This window comes from Xiphophorus maculatus, chromosome 9 (assembly GCF_002775205.1).
Source record: "Xiphophorus maculatus strain JP 163 A chromosome 9, X_maculatus-5.0-male, whole genome shotgun sequence".
Lineage (NCBI taxonomy): Eukaryota > Metazoa > Chordata > Actinopteri > Cyprinodontiformes > Poeciliidae > Xiphophorus > Xiphophorus maculatus.
The window spans coordinates 29422747-29440464 of NC_036451.1; the positions used below are offsets into that span (position 1 = coordinate 29422747).

At 36.4% G+C, this 17718-nt stretch overlaps 1 protein-coding gene across 1 annotated transcript; it reads left to right on the forward strand.

Annotated features, from left to right (window-relative positions):
- Positions 1-28: 28 nt before the first annotated feature.
- On the forward strand, positions 29-17277 carry LOC111609755 (FYN-binding protein 1-like). The gene is made up of 16 exons (XM_023340023.1): positions 29-678; positions 6472-7027; positions 8113-8215; positions 8751-8806; positions 8900-8937; positions 9523-9575; positions 9907-10033; positions 11408-11570; positions 13320-13473; positions 13571-13587; positions 14069-14129; positions 15264-15306; positions 15399-15561; positions 15795-15828; positions 16601-16638; positions 16741-17277. Exons 1-16 carry the CDS (start codon positions 676-678, stop codon positions 16776-16778), a joined length of 1647 nt encoding a protein of 548 aa, XP_023195791.1. The 5' UTR covers positions 29-675; the 3' UTR covers positions 16779-17277.
- The last annotated feature ends 441 nt before the right edge of the window (positions 17278-17718 follow it).

Consider the following 17718-nt stretch of genomic DNA (forward strand, 5'->3'; position numbering starts at 1 on the left):
CAACTAATTATTCAGACGATTAATCGATTAACGAATAATTGATTAATCGGATAGAAATTTGCACTAAACTGTGCCTTTTGAGGAGTTCTGGGCAGAATATTAATGGACCAAAAAGGGTTTTTGGATCTAGAATGCCAAAAGTTTTGTACATTTTTGGGTCAGTTACTGCTGTCAATTAGTCAGCAACTAAATTAGCTGACTGTTATTTGAATAATGGCTGCCACAGTGCTAATATAGTACCTTTCATATTATTTACTTCTCTGAGTAGTTTGTTTTTTAGCAAATGGCATTTTTTCAGACTATCAGTTAACAATTAAGCAACAACTAAATTAGTTGACCGTTATTTCAATTCATCATGATGAAAACGATTAATCGTTTCAGCGCTAATAAATACAGAGTAAAATGAACCATTTGCTTGACTTCAGCGTTTGGTTTGAGTGATTCTGCGTGTTATCGGGTCGGTAGGCGAGGAAAGAAACCCCCCAACTGACATCATTTAGCGTCGCTTGCAGACAGCTGCCCACGCTGACATGCAGAGCATTTCCTCCTTTACTGCAAGTTTAGTCACACAGGTCATATGGCTGTTTGAGCAGCAGCAGCATCGGCCGGGATAACTAGGAATTACTGCCGGACATGGATCGCTTCACACACTAAGGAGTCAACCCAGAAGACAAAATGGTAAGAAACTCATTTTTTTAGCAGTTTATCTTTAAAAATCCAACCAGTTTGTTGGTTAATCCAGAGTTACACCTTTCACTCTTCTTCTCTGGTCACTTCCTCCACGCCACTGAGGGCTAATTTTAGTCTAAAGATGAGGATATTCTCACCTCTCTGTTGGTCTGACCTCAGTTTCCTTCTTTGAACTAAGAAAACATAAAACTTGTGTATGTTTTCCAGACTATTCAAAGGGGAAGTTTGAGGTTTTAAAAAAGGAGAAATGTCCACCCTGCAGCTGATGAATGGAAGCCTCTATTAAACTGTTGTCACCGGTTAATTATTTACAGGGCTGCTTTCCTTCTTCGCTCTGTTATCTGTTGATGAGATACAAAATATTTCAAATTTTACACGTTGATGACTTTTAATGCTTTATAAAACCGAGTCATTAGCTCTTAAATTTTAATTACTTCTTTATGCCGGCTGCTGTAGTTCGAAGTATTTTCTGTCCTACTTATTTAGCTTTATTAAGAACTTACATCATTAAAGAAAAGCCTAATTTTAACACATCAAACATGTCGAAACCTTCCAGCTACATGCTAGTTTTCACCGCGATTGAGTCATTTTCTTTTTTTGTTGTTGTTGCCCTGGTCCGTAGATCTAATTTCTCTGCGCTTTCTCTTTGCACCTGCACAGCTATAGTCTGTGGTGAGGCCGTTGTCTGCACACACACACACACACACACCCGCACGCACACACACTTCCACCGGTCCTTTTCTGCTCTCTCTCCCAGTCTGACTGAAAATGGTGCTTCGGGTGCATGCTCGTTTTGTGGTGCAGAAACCTTTTTGTAATGCTTCCTTTCTTCCCTGTGACTATGAAAGTCAGCGGCGTTGTATAAAGTTGGCAGCGAGCAGAGCTTGCAGCTTATTGGTGCAGAGGGGGCGTTCCCATGGCAACTGGCGCAGGATGCTGGCTGAGGTAGAGGCGTGCGGTTGCAGCATTTCCTGTTCTTCATCCTTTGTTTGACATTGGACAAAATATTGATTCCCTTCGTTTGATTCTTATTTGCAGCAAAGCTTTTTGTTGTTGTTGAAATTCAATCAGATTTAAAATAGTTTATTTACACGACAACTTTCAGATAAAATCTCAAGTTTTACAGAAATAAGAACAGCTGATAAAAACAAAACAATTATTGTCTTAATTATTGTGTGTTGGTCTTTCTGCAAATGGCTTTTTCTGAGTCTGTATGTTAACGATTAATCGACGACTAAATGTGTTGACCGTTACTGCAATACGATTAGTTGATTAAACCGATTAATTGTTTCAGGTAATAAATACGCAAACATTTGGCGCCTTTCATGGATAAAATCACAAAATTCTTTACAGAGACAGATTTAGGCAGAACAGCTAATGAACGCAGTAAATTAGGGCTGCAGCTGTAATCAATTATTCTGACAATTAATCAATTAAAAAATTGGCACACTGTGCCGATGTTTCATTTATTTTATACAACATTTAAAATACATTAAAGTACGGGAATAAGAGTATTAAGAAACAGTAAATAAAATACTACTGCCTGAAATGCAACGACAGCATTTCTTTACTGAATCTCTGAGTTCAGACCAAAATAAATTCTGCCTATGGATAAATAATTGGATATAAAAGTAGAAAAGTGCTCAATAGGAGATTTTTTTTTCTTTTTTCCAAAATGTGAGCCAGGTGAAGTTAAAACTGCCAAATGAAAAGTTCTGGGTAGATAATATTTCCATCTTAAATGCAAAATGTAAATAATTTTTTACACTGTTTTGGCTCAACTATTGCTCTGGGTGAGTTGTTCTCTCAGAAAATTGTCCTTTTTCAACTCCATATATTCCAGTTAATTAATCGATTACTAAATTAGCTGCCGATTATTTCAATAATTGATTAATCAGAATTAATTTGATTAATTGTTTCAGCCCTACAGTAAGTAGAACAATGTCGTTTTGAAAGAGTTGTTTTGTCCGTTTTTGTTCAACTAAACCAAAAAGATTTTTGCTTGAGCTTCTCTCCAGCTGAAAATGACTCAAAATCCTAAATATGAGTTATTTTTAAAAACAATGACGTAAATTATGAGCCCCAAATAACAATTGTTCCTTTAAGAAAAGAAAAAAAAAGCTTCACTTTCTGTTCCCCAAGGAATCCCAAGCAGGACACGACATTTGATCACCACCACTATAAGAATAAAGAGAAATGGTTTAAAATATTGGGCCACAGAACAAAACTCTCTGAAAGAACATTATCACAGCACACATTTACTATCCTGGTAAAAACGTGTTAAAAGTCTAAAAACAGATTAATATTTTATTGTAGTAACATAATTACACAGTGGAAACTTCAATCAACTTTTAGTTTGAGCAAATTTACTTGGTAAGCAGGTAAAAGTTTATTTATTCAGAAACATAAAAACTTACTGTCTTGTAGTGCAAATATCTTAGTACACTTGAATTAAAACAAAACTTACTTACAAGTAACTTTTAAGCAAGTTATAAGAGCTTGTTTTAGCTCAATAATGGTTTAACACTGATGAAAAAATATTTATTTCATTGGCAGACTTTCACTTGTAACATGGGAAAAACGTTCGAAGTGAAATAATCTGCCAGTGGAAGTAAATGTTGTGTAAACAAAAGCTATAAAAAGATGGAATTTAGCTTTGGGTGGAAATGATGCATGACTAAAATAAAATATTTAAATTATAATTGTTGTATTCTTGTTATCTGATTGTTGTGGATCTTGTCACAGGCTGGAAAACCACATCAACACATGCAAACAATGCGTATAAAAACCAAATATAAGGTTATGTAATTAATGGATGTTGTGCATTCATTATAACGTTAAATTATGTGAGCAAAGTGTTTTATTTTTGTTTTCAAACGAGTCCTTTTGTCACAGAACCAAATGGTTCTGTTTTATATAGATCTTAAAAGGGCTGCACTATGTTGGGCTGCGCGTCGAAGACGGCGACGTTTCCAGCCTCAAAGTCGACACCACAGACATTTCAGAGTCACAGTCATCGATGTCATCAACGTTGAAGGTGTGACCCGTCTGCAGCTGGGTTTGATGTGGTGCAAGCTGCAACAACAAAAACAAAGTAACCTGCATTTTTAAAAATTGGTTTGGTTTTACATGTGGGCCCCAACTGCTAATAAAAATGTACTTAAAAAAAAATAAACCCAGCTGTTTTTTGGCAACAAGTTTATGTTTTATGGTGTCTGGAAATTAAACCGTTTCAAAAATAGAAGGGCCATTGGGGTTACCTAGCAACCCCAGTCGAGCCCAGCCCCGTTACCTAGCAACCCAGGTGGAACTCCAGAAGGTTTGGTCAGCTGGTTTTACTGCTTTATGCTGCAGGAAAAGGCAAAGTGTTCTGTTGTTCTGAGATCTAGGTTATCATAGATAACTAACATTTAGAAAACATTTTCACTAACTGAAATAAATAAGAACAGTAACTAGTGGGAAACTAGTCTATACCTGGAACTATGTTGTTTATAAAATGAACTAAAACACTAAAATTATAGATATAAATCAGATATAGATATAAATCCTTCACTTTTGTGTTTATGAATCCATTGATTAGGATTTTGAACTGCAGATTCTGTGTTTTTACACAAAATAAACTTTTACTTATCGTACTTATCTTTGTTTTTAAAACAGACATCTTTACCTTTGTCTGTAAAAATGCTTTACTGCAAAAACACAAAAGTCTTAAAGTATTTCTGGTTTAGTTTCTAGTTAAAATAATTTAGAAAGCTTAAAATACGATGAAACTCACTTAGAAGTAACTTTTCAGGAAGAAATATGAGCTTGTTTAAAGTAAAAAATGTCTTAATATTGATAAAAAATACTAGTTCAACTGGCAGATTATTTCACTTAAAACAAAACATTTGTCCCAAGTTATCTTTGATCTCAAGGAAATCAGTGTTTCCGCTGTTTTGTAGTTTTCAAGTTAGTTCCAGATTGGTGGTGCCTAGAAGCTGAATGCTGCTTCTCCATGTGTGATCCAACCGCAGCAGATCTATAATGGATCGTGTTGCTGAGCCGTTCAGTGATTTATAAACTAACAACTGGATTTTAAAGTCAGTTCTCTGAGCTACAGGGAGGCTTTTCCCATTTATTATGTCTCAGTCTGTAAATAAACGCGCCTGCAGACGGGCATAGAGCTGGTGTCAGTGGAGGGATGATGGGATTATGTGGGATTATAGAAACACATCGAACATCAGCAGTTTTTGCTGTTTCAGCTGCTCAGAAACAACCAGAGAGGTTTGGAGTTTCTCAGGAGGATTTTCATTATTATTATTATTATTATTATTATGTCACTCGGAGGTGGCCTCATTTTAACTGAACATAAATGTAAGTCAGTGGTTTATGCATACAGTGTTACACCCACTTTTACCTTTAATCCTCTTTTCACACAGTTTTACTCAAAACTTGCATTTCTGTTGTGTTTTCTTTGTTCAACCAATCTGATGTGAGCTCAAGTCTAGGTTAAAACAATGACCATTTGAGTCGTCCGACACTCACTCCCCTCTAACGTTCCTGATTCTCATGTATCTATCATCTTTCACACGTTAACAAGCAAACTAATGCGGCACGCTTTTAGACTCTAGACTCCAGAGACGCATAAATACATAACAACATAAGAGTTGTGTGTTTAAATGTAATTTTATCTATCAAATGAAAGCAGTTTTTATCGGGTAAATCAGATTAATCAGTTGATCCTGAGATCCTGTAAATTCAGGTAAAATCAGCAGATCCCTGGACTTTTTCGTGCTACAATCCCTGGTCTTTGTTCAGATGGATATGTGAAGCGGACAGAAGTCCTCTCCAAAAGCAGGAAGTGGACTACAGCCCAGGGCATTCTGGGTAAATACAACCAAAACGAATGTGCTAGTCTAGCGCTAGCAGGAGAAACGGCTGATGGTCTTTTAGCAAAGACAAAAAAATGGTAAAATGTGACGCCAATAAATTTCGGTTTACATAAAATTTATGCTGATGATGGTGTTATTACACATTTTTCTGTGCTTCATTATGAACATTTTCCTATGTTACATGTTGCACGTTAGGTAATCTGATAATGAAATAAGTCTGTTTTCATCAGAATAGAGAAACGCCACAATCTAAAAAATAAACAGCGTGAATATAATTTCCAGGCTTGTTTGCTGCAAAAAAAACACCAAATCTAGTCCATATATCTTGGTACACTTAAGTTACTTGTAAGTTGTTTTATTTTATCAGCAAGATATAGGAGCTTTTTTAAGTCAGTAAATCTTTAATATTGACAAAAAAGTTCTAGTTCGACTAGCAGATTATTTCTTTTTTAACCTGGGACTTAGAAGTGAAATAATCTGACAATGAAAGTTTAACTTTTTCATCAATATAAAGGAATTATTGACTAAAAATAAACTTCTAAAAGGTAACCTTTAAGATGGTTTTGTCTTATTTCAGGTGAACTCAGATATTTGCTCTAGAAACTAGAAATAAATTGCTTGGTGATATTTCATGCTCTTGCAGTGAAACCTGAATGAAGTGATTCCTTCTTGGGATTTATTGCTTCCTTCAGTTCAGAGAACACACAAATGTTTCTTACTCTGCACAGAGAGTTTTATCACCTCTGAGAGAATCAAACCAGGAAGCGGAGATGTTGCACCTTGTGAAAGCTTAGCGTGGGAGTTTGCAGAGTGAGTTTGTGCGTGGGGGTTATGCCCTGCTCCGTGCTGCGCTGCTGACTTCCTGCTGCAGACGCAGAGCAGCAGATGAACTGCTGTGTTTTCTCTGCAGGAGGACAGCATTGACGTGAAGGCTCTGAGGGCCCGCTTCAACAGCCAGGCCCGGGCCTCCGACACCAGCAGCCGGGACAGCGGCTCGCCCAAATCTCCACGGCCGGGATTTGGGAGGCCGGAGAACGACAAAATATCAGCAGCAATTCCTCTGCGACCTTACCAAGGCCTGGCGAGGCCTCCGAAGGAAGAGTCACCCCCACCTGTTGCTGCTTCTTTGCACCGACCTTCGAACCGGGCGTCCGTTCAGTCCGGAGACGCCACCAACAAGGTGAAGCAGACCGGAGAGATGCTGCAGAAGATGATGCTGACGCACCAGAGGGCTCCGGGGCCGTCGCTGTCTCCGGCCAGGTCTCCGGTCCTGGGTCCGTCTCCGGCCACCACGCCTCTGCTGCTACGCCATCAGGCCCGGCAGAAGAGCTCCGGAGAGGTGACCCCGCTCCGCAGGCCGCTGCCCCCTGAGGGCCCGCTGCCCTTAAAGCCCAAACGGCCCCCGAACGTCAACCTGGAGCCGTTCAGGAAGACCCGGAGAGCAGGAGGAGGCGACCAGAGGAGATGTAAGTTCATAACAATAATGTTTATTGTTTCTGTCATTTTTTTAACTTTTCCATACAGAAGTCAAAGAGAAAAAAACAAAAAGGTTTGATTCAATAAATATAATTTTTGCTTAAATATTCACACAAAATGAAGAAAATAGTTAAATGCATGACAGCATGTCTGTCACAATTAATCGCATAATTAATGTTAATGAGGTCATTAATTTTAATATTTTGTCTTCAGACTTGATAATCTATTCATTTTTTTGTTTTTATTTATATTTCATTTATTATTCTTTTTTATTCTTTTTATTGTTGTTACTTTTTGGGTTATTTAAAATATTTTTCCAGCTCCAGTGTGAAGTTTTTGATACCAAATTACATTTATTTATCTTTAAGACACAAATTTGCATTATTATGCAAATATCAATATGAAAAATCACCAAACAAAAATCACATTTAGAAAAAACGCCATTATTTTAGGAAGGCGAAGATATGTTGCTCAAAAATAGCCTCACAATAACAATATTATCGTTTATCGCCATAATTCCCACAATTTATTGTCCAGCCAATAATGTTATTGTGACAGGCCAACATGGCAGCAGAGGTGGGCACACTGCAAAAACACAAAATCTAACCACAACAAACTAAACCAACCAGGTAAGATTTTGTGTTTTTGCAGTGTAACTAAGGTGAGAAAAGCTCTTCACTGCAAAAACACAAAATCTTACCAAGTAACTAAGTTACAAGCAACTTTTCAGGGATATATAGGAGTTTGTTTAAAGTCAATAATTACTTAATTTTCATTCAAAAATCTACTAGATTATTTCACTTATAACAGGAAAATGTTAAATCATCTTCAAATATCTACATTAAAGAATTATTGACAAGCCGAATATTTACTTATAAGTTAGTTTTGTCTTATTTAAAGTGTTATAGGATCAGAAAATGGACCAAAGTTACTTGGTAAGATTTTATGTTTTTTGCAGCGAGTTCATTTTTTTAACAGAAATCTGTAAGTTTCTAAAACCTGAGACAAACTGAACAGTATTTCAAAAGAAACTGAATGAATTTCTGTTTTTTGTTTCATATTTTCTGCGGTCCAGACTCCACGGATGTAAGGACGCCGGTTCCAGCGGTGATGAGTCCGCCCAAACCGCCACAGCGATCCAGCAAACCCAACAGGCTGCCGCGGCAGATCGCCTCCGTGTGAGAACCCGTGTTTTTACAGTGCATGCAGCTTTCAGAGCCATTTTTATTCATGTAGCGCATGAAATACATCAATATAATCAAATAAAGCGCAGAAGACTCTTAATCTTAGAAAACAGCATTAAAAACACACCCTAACCCTCAGCGCTGTTTCCGGCGTAAAACATGATTAAGACTTTCAAACCAAATCTTATGAAGCGTGATTAGAAGATAAATAATGAAAGAGATGCGTTCGCTGCTGACAGGAAATCAGAGACTCTTCATTTTTGAAGGTTTTTTTTAGATGAAGATGAGAAAATATTAAAGTATTGAATATTAAATTGTTACTGAGAAACAAAGCCTTTGTTTTCTTTCTAACTGTTTAGTTTGTGTTTTAGGATGAAAACAGAAAATAAAAAAAAAGATTCTAAACATATTTGATTATAAATTTAGCTGTTTTTTTTATTCTTCTAGTCACTTTCACTTTCTTCTGATTCGGCATTGTTTTGATTCATCATTAAAGTTAAATTTTTACACATTTAATTCCTGATTTCAGAGACTTTGAAGATGAACAGGAGACCTATGACGACATTGGAAGTTTTGAAAAGAACGGTGCGCTGAACACTTTGGAAAAACGTCTAACAATAAACACATCATTTATGTTTCAACACCAAATTAACATAAATTTGCTTTGTGTCTTTGCAGAATCCTGCAGCGATAATAATTCCCACGGCATGGATGCAGTAAGTACAGGTTCTTAAAACTGTTAAAAATTTTAATTTTTTGGTGTGAAATCCTTTTAAAATACATTTTCCTGCATAATTAAACAAGTAAGGAAAGAGATATAAACAGTATTTAAACTTTTCACCCAATACTATATTTAAATCAGAATGGATCTGATTAACATGACTTAAGTTTTCATTGCATTAATTTCCAAACATTTAACATTTAGCATCTCTTAGGTTTCAGATTATTAAATCATATCAATACTGATTATTTATGTGCGTTTTCCTTAAATACACAAAGTGCAAAAGTTATCATTTGAGAATAAAATAAAAATAAAATTTTTTTGAGGTAGAGTTAAGAAACTATGATGCAAAAATTAAACTAAATTTCAAGTGAGAATCTGAAATTAAGGATTGGAATCGATTTTCTTTAGAAGCTTGTCATCGATTTTTCAGACCAAAAGAAGATAACGTAGAAATGTAGTTGAGAACAAAATGAATGAATAAATAGGAGTTTCAGTTTGATTGACAATCATTTTTATCTACTGACCTAAAACTCTTTGCTGTTTTAAAAGTAGAAATTAAACCATTTTTTTCTTACAGGATAATGATGATGATGATGATGACGATGATGATGTGTATGAGTTTATTGATGAGTAAGTATAAACTTCCTGTCTCCACTTTGTTTTTTTAATCTCTCTAATGTCCAAAAGTAGATTATGGTTACAGCTGCATGAGCCTCAGAGCCATTTGTCACTAAACTTATTTATATCATCTGCGACTTGTGATGCTTCAACAGATACAGCTCTGTCTTTATGTTGCTCACACGTTTATTTAACCAGTAAAATTGAAGTAAATTCAATCTAGATTAACTAAAAAAGCAACATCATCCGATACATTTTAAAGCATCATTTTAACATAAAGGCAGACAAAAGTAAAACATGCTTATGGAATTAATTTAAAACATATTTTTTGGTCATTTTTAAGGGAACAAGTGTCGGCAAACCATTCAATTCCTGAAAAAAACAACCAGAAGGAAAGACAGCAGGAACAAGAAATGAAGGAGCAGCTGGAGCGTCAGAAGAAACTGGCTGAGCTGAAGAGAAACTTTCAGGTAAAGAGGAGAAACCAGCGCTGCGTTACTGTCTTACTGGGAAAGTCCTTCTTCCCAGTCGACAAAATATGAACTGGACCGCCGTCTGAAGTCGAAACTGGGAGAAAATCCGATTACTCAGGATTTGTAATGTGGATTCAGTGTTTCAATATGGCCGCTCCTCGCATCGACAATAAGATGAGGCGGAAACGTTTATTTTACCGGATACACATGAAAGAGTGGCTAAAGTTAATGTTACAAGCAGCGGCTGTAACTCTAAGCTGGGCAAATTAAAAGCGCTGCTTGCTTATGGACAATAAAGCTTAAAATTATGTTTGTTAGAGGTGCTACGAACAATGTTTACGGGCGCCGCTGTTGCAGCAGTAGACTACAGCGCAGGGCATTCTGGGTAAATGCAACCAAAGTGAACGTGTTAGCCTAGCGCCAGCTGCTAGCGAGAGGAATGGTTCGTGGTCTTTAGCCAAAAACAAAAGAGAAATCGTCTTACCGACCAAATCTGACGCTACGCCATGTTTGTTTACATTTCCTGGATAAGGAAGTTGGGCTTAGCGTCTTCTTCAGAGGTTTGTGCGTCATTTCTTTCAGTAGTTCTTGGTGCAGCGCCCCCACAGGTGACGAGGGGAACAAGTTTTTGAAATAATTTGGTTTGTTTGACAGCGCAGTGCGAAAGTAGATATTTTTTCTTTTGCGTTATCTCGCAAAAGTATTGCATTCCTTCGCAATAAATTAGCAAATACACCCTGATCTATTTTGTACAATCAGAGTGATAATAAATGTCAATTTACAATTGCAAATACATTTAAAGAGCCTCAGTGAAAATGTGCTTATGCATTCTTAAATCTTTGGTGCAAAAAGCTGATTGAAAATTAATCGATTATTGCATGTTTATGTTTGTTTGTGTAAGTTTGGGATGGGACGGCGCATTAACCAGAATGCCAACAAAAAAAGATGCAACCAAAACTGTCAGAAGAATTTATTGTATCATAAAAATAACTCAAAAGTATAGTTAGAATGTATTTTTTCTTCCTTCCCGTCTAATGGAAAGTTATTTTTATGTCTTAGAAAGAATGTATCGTCCATGTTTGACCCTTTTTGCATTTTGTACATAATTTTGTGCTGTATTTGTATCTTAAAGAAAAAGATAGAAAAGTGCAGGTATCACACTACATATATGGAAAAACTTTACAGAAACCTTATGTTGTAGCAGAAAGACTAATAATTCAAGATGTCACATGAGCTGAATAGGACATTACTGGTACTACATAGAACCAGACCAGCTGAAAACGTAACAAATGCTGCAAGTTTGTGTGTAAAACACCATAATTCACCAGAGTTTTGATCCGCTTAGCTTTCTTTCCGCTCTTCCCTCTGTAGCTACAAGGTGAGGTGAACGTTCTGCATACGGCCCGGGTTCGGTACGACTGGCAGGCCGAAGGGAAACTGGACCTCAGCGTTCGACAGGGAGACAGCGTGGAGATTATTCGCGTGGAGAATAACCCCAGGAGCAAATGGTTGGCCCGTTCGCTCAGCGGACAATGTGAGTCTCAGACTGAAACTTTAAAAAAAAAAAAAAAACAAAGGTTTCAAAGTTTTCCAATCCAAGTCTCTTTGTTTGATGAGGAGAAACAGATAAATTTTATTTTTGCAGTTTTTCTTTACCACTTTGTGTTATACTTGCTGCTTAAAGAAAAGTTTTTGTACTGCTTTACATTGACTATAGAATACAGCAATTTGTTTGTATGCAGATGACACTAAACTCTGTATGTTGGGTAATAAAAGTTTGGTAGAGTTGCATCTCTGCTTGTTTGCCTTCTGCAGTGCAGCAAGGATAGAAAGCTGAAATGAACCTTAACCAACTTCTAGGTTTCAGCTGTCGACTTTTATGGCAGCATGGAGGCTGGTGAACATGTTGGTTTCAGACAGGGTGGCGAACAAAGAGTGTTACTGTGGTTACTGGTGTCTGCAGCAGCGTGCAAAAGTCTCTAGTGATCCATTACTTTTCTTCCCAGGCTTTTATGCAGTCTTTTAAATGGTTTATATCATCATTACTAACAAATGTTGCCAATAACAAAGTGATATTTATATTTTTAATTATTTAACCTTTATTTCATGAAGTCACCACTGAGATTGTGAATCCCTTTTTCAAGTGACACATGTTAATAATTAAAATGTTTTTCCTCAGTTCTTCCTGCTAGCACGATCAGCTTTTTATGTGGTAGCTAAACCCGAACAGTCCCTCAGCAGCTAGCTTACCCAGAATAATAGCATGTTGTTTGTCCCTAGAAAGTTACTCAACTACACACAGGTTGGTTTGAATGAAAGTTAAGCCAAATGTATTCATTCATTTGGCTCAAACACTAAGAATGAAGAGCAGAAATGTTGCTAATTATTGTGGCTAATAATCCAAAAGGATCGTTTGGACAGAACTCAGATTAATTTAACTCCATCTGCTTACGCCAACAGATGTTTGGTATCGATAGCAAACAAATAAAAGTCAGAACCATTGGAATATTTCTCATTTCTTACTTTACGAACTTTATGCTCACAAACAACAGTAGCAGTCCTTTCTGTGGTCTGGCAGTTTACTCCTGCTCAAGCTACCTGGACTAGTCATTGGATACAAAACATTTTATCGTCTTCCTTCAGGTTTGGATCGTTACTTCCGTTAAATCTTAGATTTGATCGTAGAACCCAATCGTAAAAATGTTTTAAATCTAAAGAATGTAAGTAATGAGTGAGGACTAAATCATCACATTTCCTGTATAGATGAATCAAAATGCCTCATTTATTCCAATTTTATTGTTGTCAATATGTGGCCACGCTTCTATTTGATGTATGCATGTAACTATATTAAATTCATCCTTAAATGGTCCAAACTTCCTGTTGTGAAGAGGTTAAAGACTGACTGGTTTTATGGCTATAAAGTGTCATATTTGCCATTTAATGTGGTTCTTAAATCTTTGAAAAATGTGTCATGTAGTCACCAACCTACTGAACAATAATATGTCTCATTTCTTTAATGGTTGCCAAGGTAATTAGAGGAGGAAGTAAAAATTCTCTTTTATATTTCTTTCCTGGTATTTGCAGTACAATAACTCTGCAGCAAACAATATTCATGAAATATGTTTCATCCATCTGTTTTCTCCAACAGTGAATTTGAGAAATAAAATCAAACATTCTCCAAAAAAACAGCAAAAATAATCTCATGGATAAATACTGATCACTGTTCAGTGTTAAAGGTCTCAGCTGTCACGCTAACACTACGTTGTTTTTTATTTTTTTACAGACGGATACATCAGCAACTCGTGCGTGGATATCGACTATGAAGCAGTTAAAAAATTCAGAATACCACCGCTGAGAAAAATGGATACGTTCGATTTACCGCCGCCTCCGCCGGACCCGCCCATGATGCCAAACATGGAGTCCAACAGCAGGAACAGGTGACCAGACGGAGGACGGATTATTTTTAGATTCACATGTGAAGCTTTAGCTGCTTGCTTTAACAACAATGTGTTTGTTTTTTTCTTTGATTTGTAGCTTTCTTGAAGATGATGGTGAGTTTCATAAAACTACACAGACACCAGATTTGGGTAGTAACTAGTTACATTTGCTTGAGTAACTTTTACAACTTTTAGGAGTATTTTTACTACACTGTACTTTTTACTTTTACTTGAGTAAAATTTCTGGATTCTGACAATCTGTAGTTTTGTTAATTTAACTTTAGTTGAAACTTTTTAAAATAGTTATGCAGGGATTTTATGATCCATTACCAGCTACTTCATTTAGTTTATAATAAACCCTTTAAATTGCTGCAGATTTTCATGTTTCCCCCAAAATTCACGTTTTATTATTTGTTTGTTTTCATACGTGACGATGAGGTTTTCAACCAGTGGTTACATACGATCAGAGGGATTTTATTTTGGCTTTTTTCCCAGAATCTATGCTATTTAATATGTACAAGTTGATGCTTTTGCATGTTTTTAAACTGTTTTCATTAAATTAAACTAATAAGTTATATTATTTTTCTGCTCCTAGACGAATATGACGACGTTCAACCGCTGCCTGAGGATTTCCCTCCTCCTCCACCTGAGATCAGGTAACCTTATTAAGTCTTCACTTAGCACTCAGTCTAACTGAAAAACATATCACCACATAAACATATTCGTTGATATTGATAATTATTGATTAGTTTGTTGTTTTAAATATCTGAAATACTACCAAAGAGGAGGCATGACCAACTCCACACCGTTGGTTTTTATTTTTAAGCAGTTATGAGGCGAAACCTTAAACTGTTGCGGCACAAGTTACTCCACATGCTGTTGCTAGGCAACCGAACTTGGGGTGGGCGGGACTTGAAGCTGCTTTTTACCCAGCAGGTTGTTGCTAGGTAGCCAAAAAGTGAGCAGGTTAGTTGATTCCTCTGCAGAAGAAATTCTTTCGGATTATTCTTAAATTCTACAAAGTGTAACATATTTATTTATATTAATAAAAATACTCATTGTTATAAAATGACCAGTTTTCCTACACAATGTTGCAATTCTCTTAATGAATACTAATTGTTATAATTTAATTGAAAGATTATAATTTAGTACAACATTGTACCCAGAGGACTGTTAGCTAGTAGCGCCCTCTTGTGGACTCACAGATAAAAAAACACCTTTATTTTTATAATAATCACACCTTTTATGAGATTAAGTAAATGTGTTATGGACTTGACAAGACAATATACCACATATTCATTGACAGCTCTAATTTATTACTTTATAACCCTTTGATTTTTGTTTTGTATTGCTGGCAGAGAAGTACATGTAGTAACAAACACGTAGGCTACATGTCCAGCTAAAAGCTACATTAGCTAAACTAATGTTGCTAGTTTGGCAGTAAGTACTACAGTAAATATCACTGATATTTATCTGTATTATAAAGAGGTAGGTAGCACAGTCAACAACTGTGATCTAGTAATAGTTCTATTGTACTTATATTGTTTATAAGTTAGATAGGAATGAGGGAAGAGCTAGTTCTAAGCTTGTGGCTTGTTCATTGTTGTCATAGCAACTCCATAGCAACTGCCTACCAAGATGGCTGTCAGCTACAGAGTTCACGGAGGTGTGATGCCTTATGAAAACTTTGTGTTAATATTGCACAATATGCAAACAATCAGTTGTTATTGATTTATTGTCCCTCCCTAATTCAGGGATACTTTGATTAATTCTGATTATTTATCTTTCAGCATAAACCCCAAAGAGGAAAAAGAGCTACGAAAAAAATTTAAGGTGAAACATTTTTCCTTCACTTTTGTAGATTTTGTTTTCAACTTTGTATCTGTCTGGATTATTTCTTCATAAAAGCGACTGTTTCCTGGCAGTATAACGGGCCTCTGCGGGTGCTGCACAGCATGATGGTGGACCCCAGCTGTGTCATAAAGAAGCTGGGAGGGAAGGATCTACAGGTGACTCAGGGGGAAGTCGTTGATGTCATCGAAGAGACAAACAGCAAGAAGTTTCTGTGTCGAAACCGGCTTGGAAAATGTACGTAAACCGTCCAACTTCCCTGTTGATCGTTTTTGAACAGTGAGCGGCAACCTATCAGAGAAGTTCGTTACATGATTAAATCTGAATTAAAAGCTGCAGAAACTATTTTACCACTTTTCAAATGTACCATATCCTTTAACTTGGGAGGATTTTATAAGTAGCAAAAATAATTACACTTGTCTCAGAGCACAGGGTGAATTTGGTTCTGCGTTTTATATCTTGTTTTTCAGATGGATACGTGTCGAAATCTATTCTTCTCGCAATGTGAGTAAATCTCAGCTTCTTTTAATAATTATTTAGTGTAAATCAAGTTCAGTTTTGTAATTATTTAGGTTTAAAAATAATGGCTTGTAATTTGTTTATAAAAAACAAAGAAAAACATTAAATTATTGTCAAAAAGTTATTTATTTTCAGTGTCTAGATGTGTTTTAAAGAAATGTCTTATGTTTGCACTTTGAGACGTAGGCTACATGCTATATTAGCTAGCAGATAAAAGCTACCTTAGCTAAGCTAATTTTGCTAGTTAGTAACTACTACAGAAAATATCCCCGATACTAGTCTTAGTTCTACAGAAAGGTGGGTAGAGTACGGTACTCAAATTGTAATCTGTAATGTACTTATATTGTTTATAAGTTAGGAAGGAGGTGAGATCTAGTTCTTTTTAAAGGTTTTGTTGGCTCTGGTGGCCTAAATTTGAAAGTAGTTCGACAGGAAAGAGGATAATGAGAGAGAGGGAAGACATGCGGCAAATGTCGCCAGGTCGGGAATCGAACCTGCGACCACCACGAGGACTAAGGCCTCAATACGTGGGTCGTGCTTTGCCCCTACGCCACCACAGCACCCGATCTAGTTCTAAGGTTGGGTCTTGTTGCTATGGAGTTGTCGTGGCAACTCCATAGCAACTGCCTACCAAGAGCAGTTATAAAGTTACAAGGTTCAGGGAAGTGCACACATGGAAGTGAGCTGCAGTTTTAGTTATTGTTTGAATGATTTAAAGAATTAAAACTAACGTTGCTGAATAATTGTTTTTCTTCAGGGAAGGAGACATTTATGATGATGTGGATTACCCCGACGGTGAGCTGGCATTTTTTTCCTAATATTTCCATATTTTGTATTAAATTTTAACAAAATTAAAATCTATTAATTTATTCATTCTGTTGTCTTTTTTAAATATAGATGTTTACGACAACGACAATCTGAACATGGATCACTGAAACGTTTCAAACTAACTCTGCATTTCAACATAAGGGAGCAAACTATCCAGAACAAAAACAAAAAACTTCAGGAGTTTCAAACTATGACACCATCAAGCTCTGACAGAGATCCACATGGGAACAGACGCCTCACTTGGTTCAGAAAAACCATGCGCTTTCTACAAGTTTTGTTATTTTAAGCTTTGCTGGACAGAAAAGGACTGATTTTCTGTCTGGTTCTTTCAAACAAACAAACTGTGATGTAAACAAGTCAAACTAATCAGCTGAAGTAAAAACAAACTCAAACTACAGACATATAACCAAACTCTCCCCACTGAACAAACTAAGCCAAACATATTTTCTGATAAAAGCAACATATCAACACCCACACTGAGAAATAGAAACCGATTATTGCACTGTTTATCAAAATGCTTGTATAGAAATTTAATACACTATTTCTGTTGCTTTATGTTTCTCAGCATCCAGGATAATTTAAAATATAAAGCTGTTTCTGATTGAAGTGTGTGTGTTTTTGTTTTACAAAACACACACAGAGAGTAAAACCAGCTGACCAAACATGCTGGGACTCTGCTGGGGTTGCTAGGTAACAGTGCATTGTGAATTAATCACAAGGTTTTTGAAATGGTTAAATTTTCCTGCAAACACCAAAAAACTTTAACTTACTGAAAAAAACGTCGGGATGATTTTTTTTAAAGTTCTTGGACTGTTTGTTGAGACTCAAATGAAAATACAAAAACATGCAAAATGTGAATTTTGTTTAGTTTGTTACCATAAACTAGGGGTGTCAAACTCCAGTCCTCAGGGGCCGCTGTCCTGCAACGTTTAGATGAGCCTCTGCTGCACCAACTGAATAGAATAATTAGGTCATTAAGGTTCTGGAGAACTGATCTACACCAGGAGGAGGTGATGAAGCCGTTTCATTCCAGCGTTTTGTACCTGT

Excerpts from the sequence above, each read along its gene's own strand:
- LOC111609755 (XM_023340023.1), top strand. Across the intron at positions 8,938-9,522 it reads ATTCCCACGGCATGGATGCA|GATAATGATGATGATGATGA; the intron begins GTAAGTACAGGT and ends TTTTTCTTACAG. Across the intron at positions 16,639-16,740 it reads TGATGTGGATTACCCCGACG|ATGTTTACGACAACGACAAT; the intron begins GTGAGCTGGCAT and ends TTTTAAATATAG.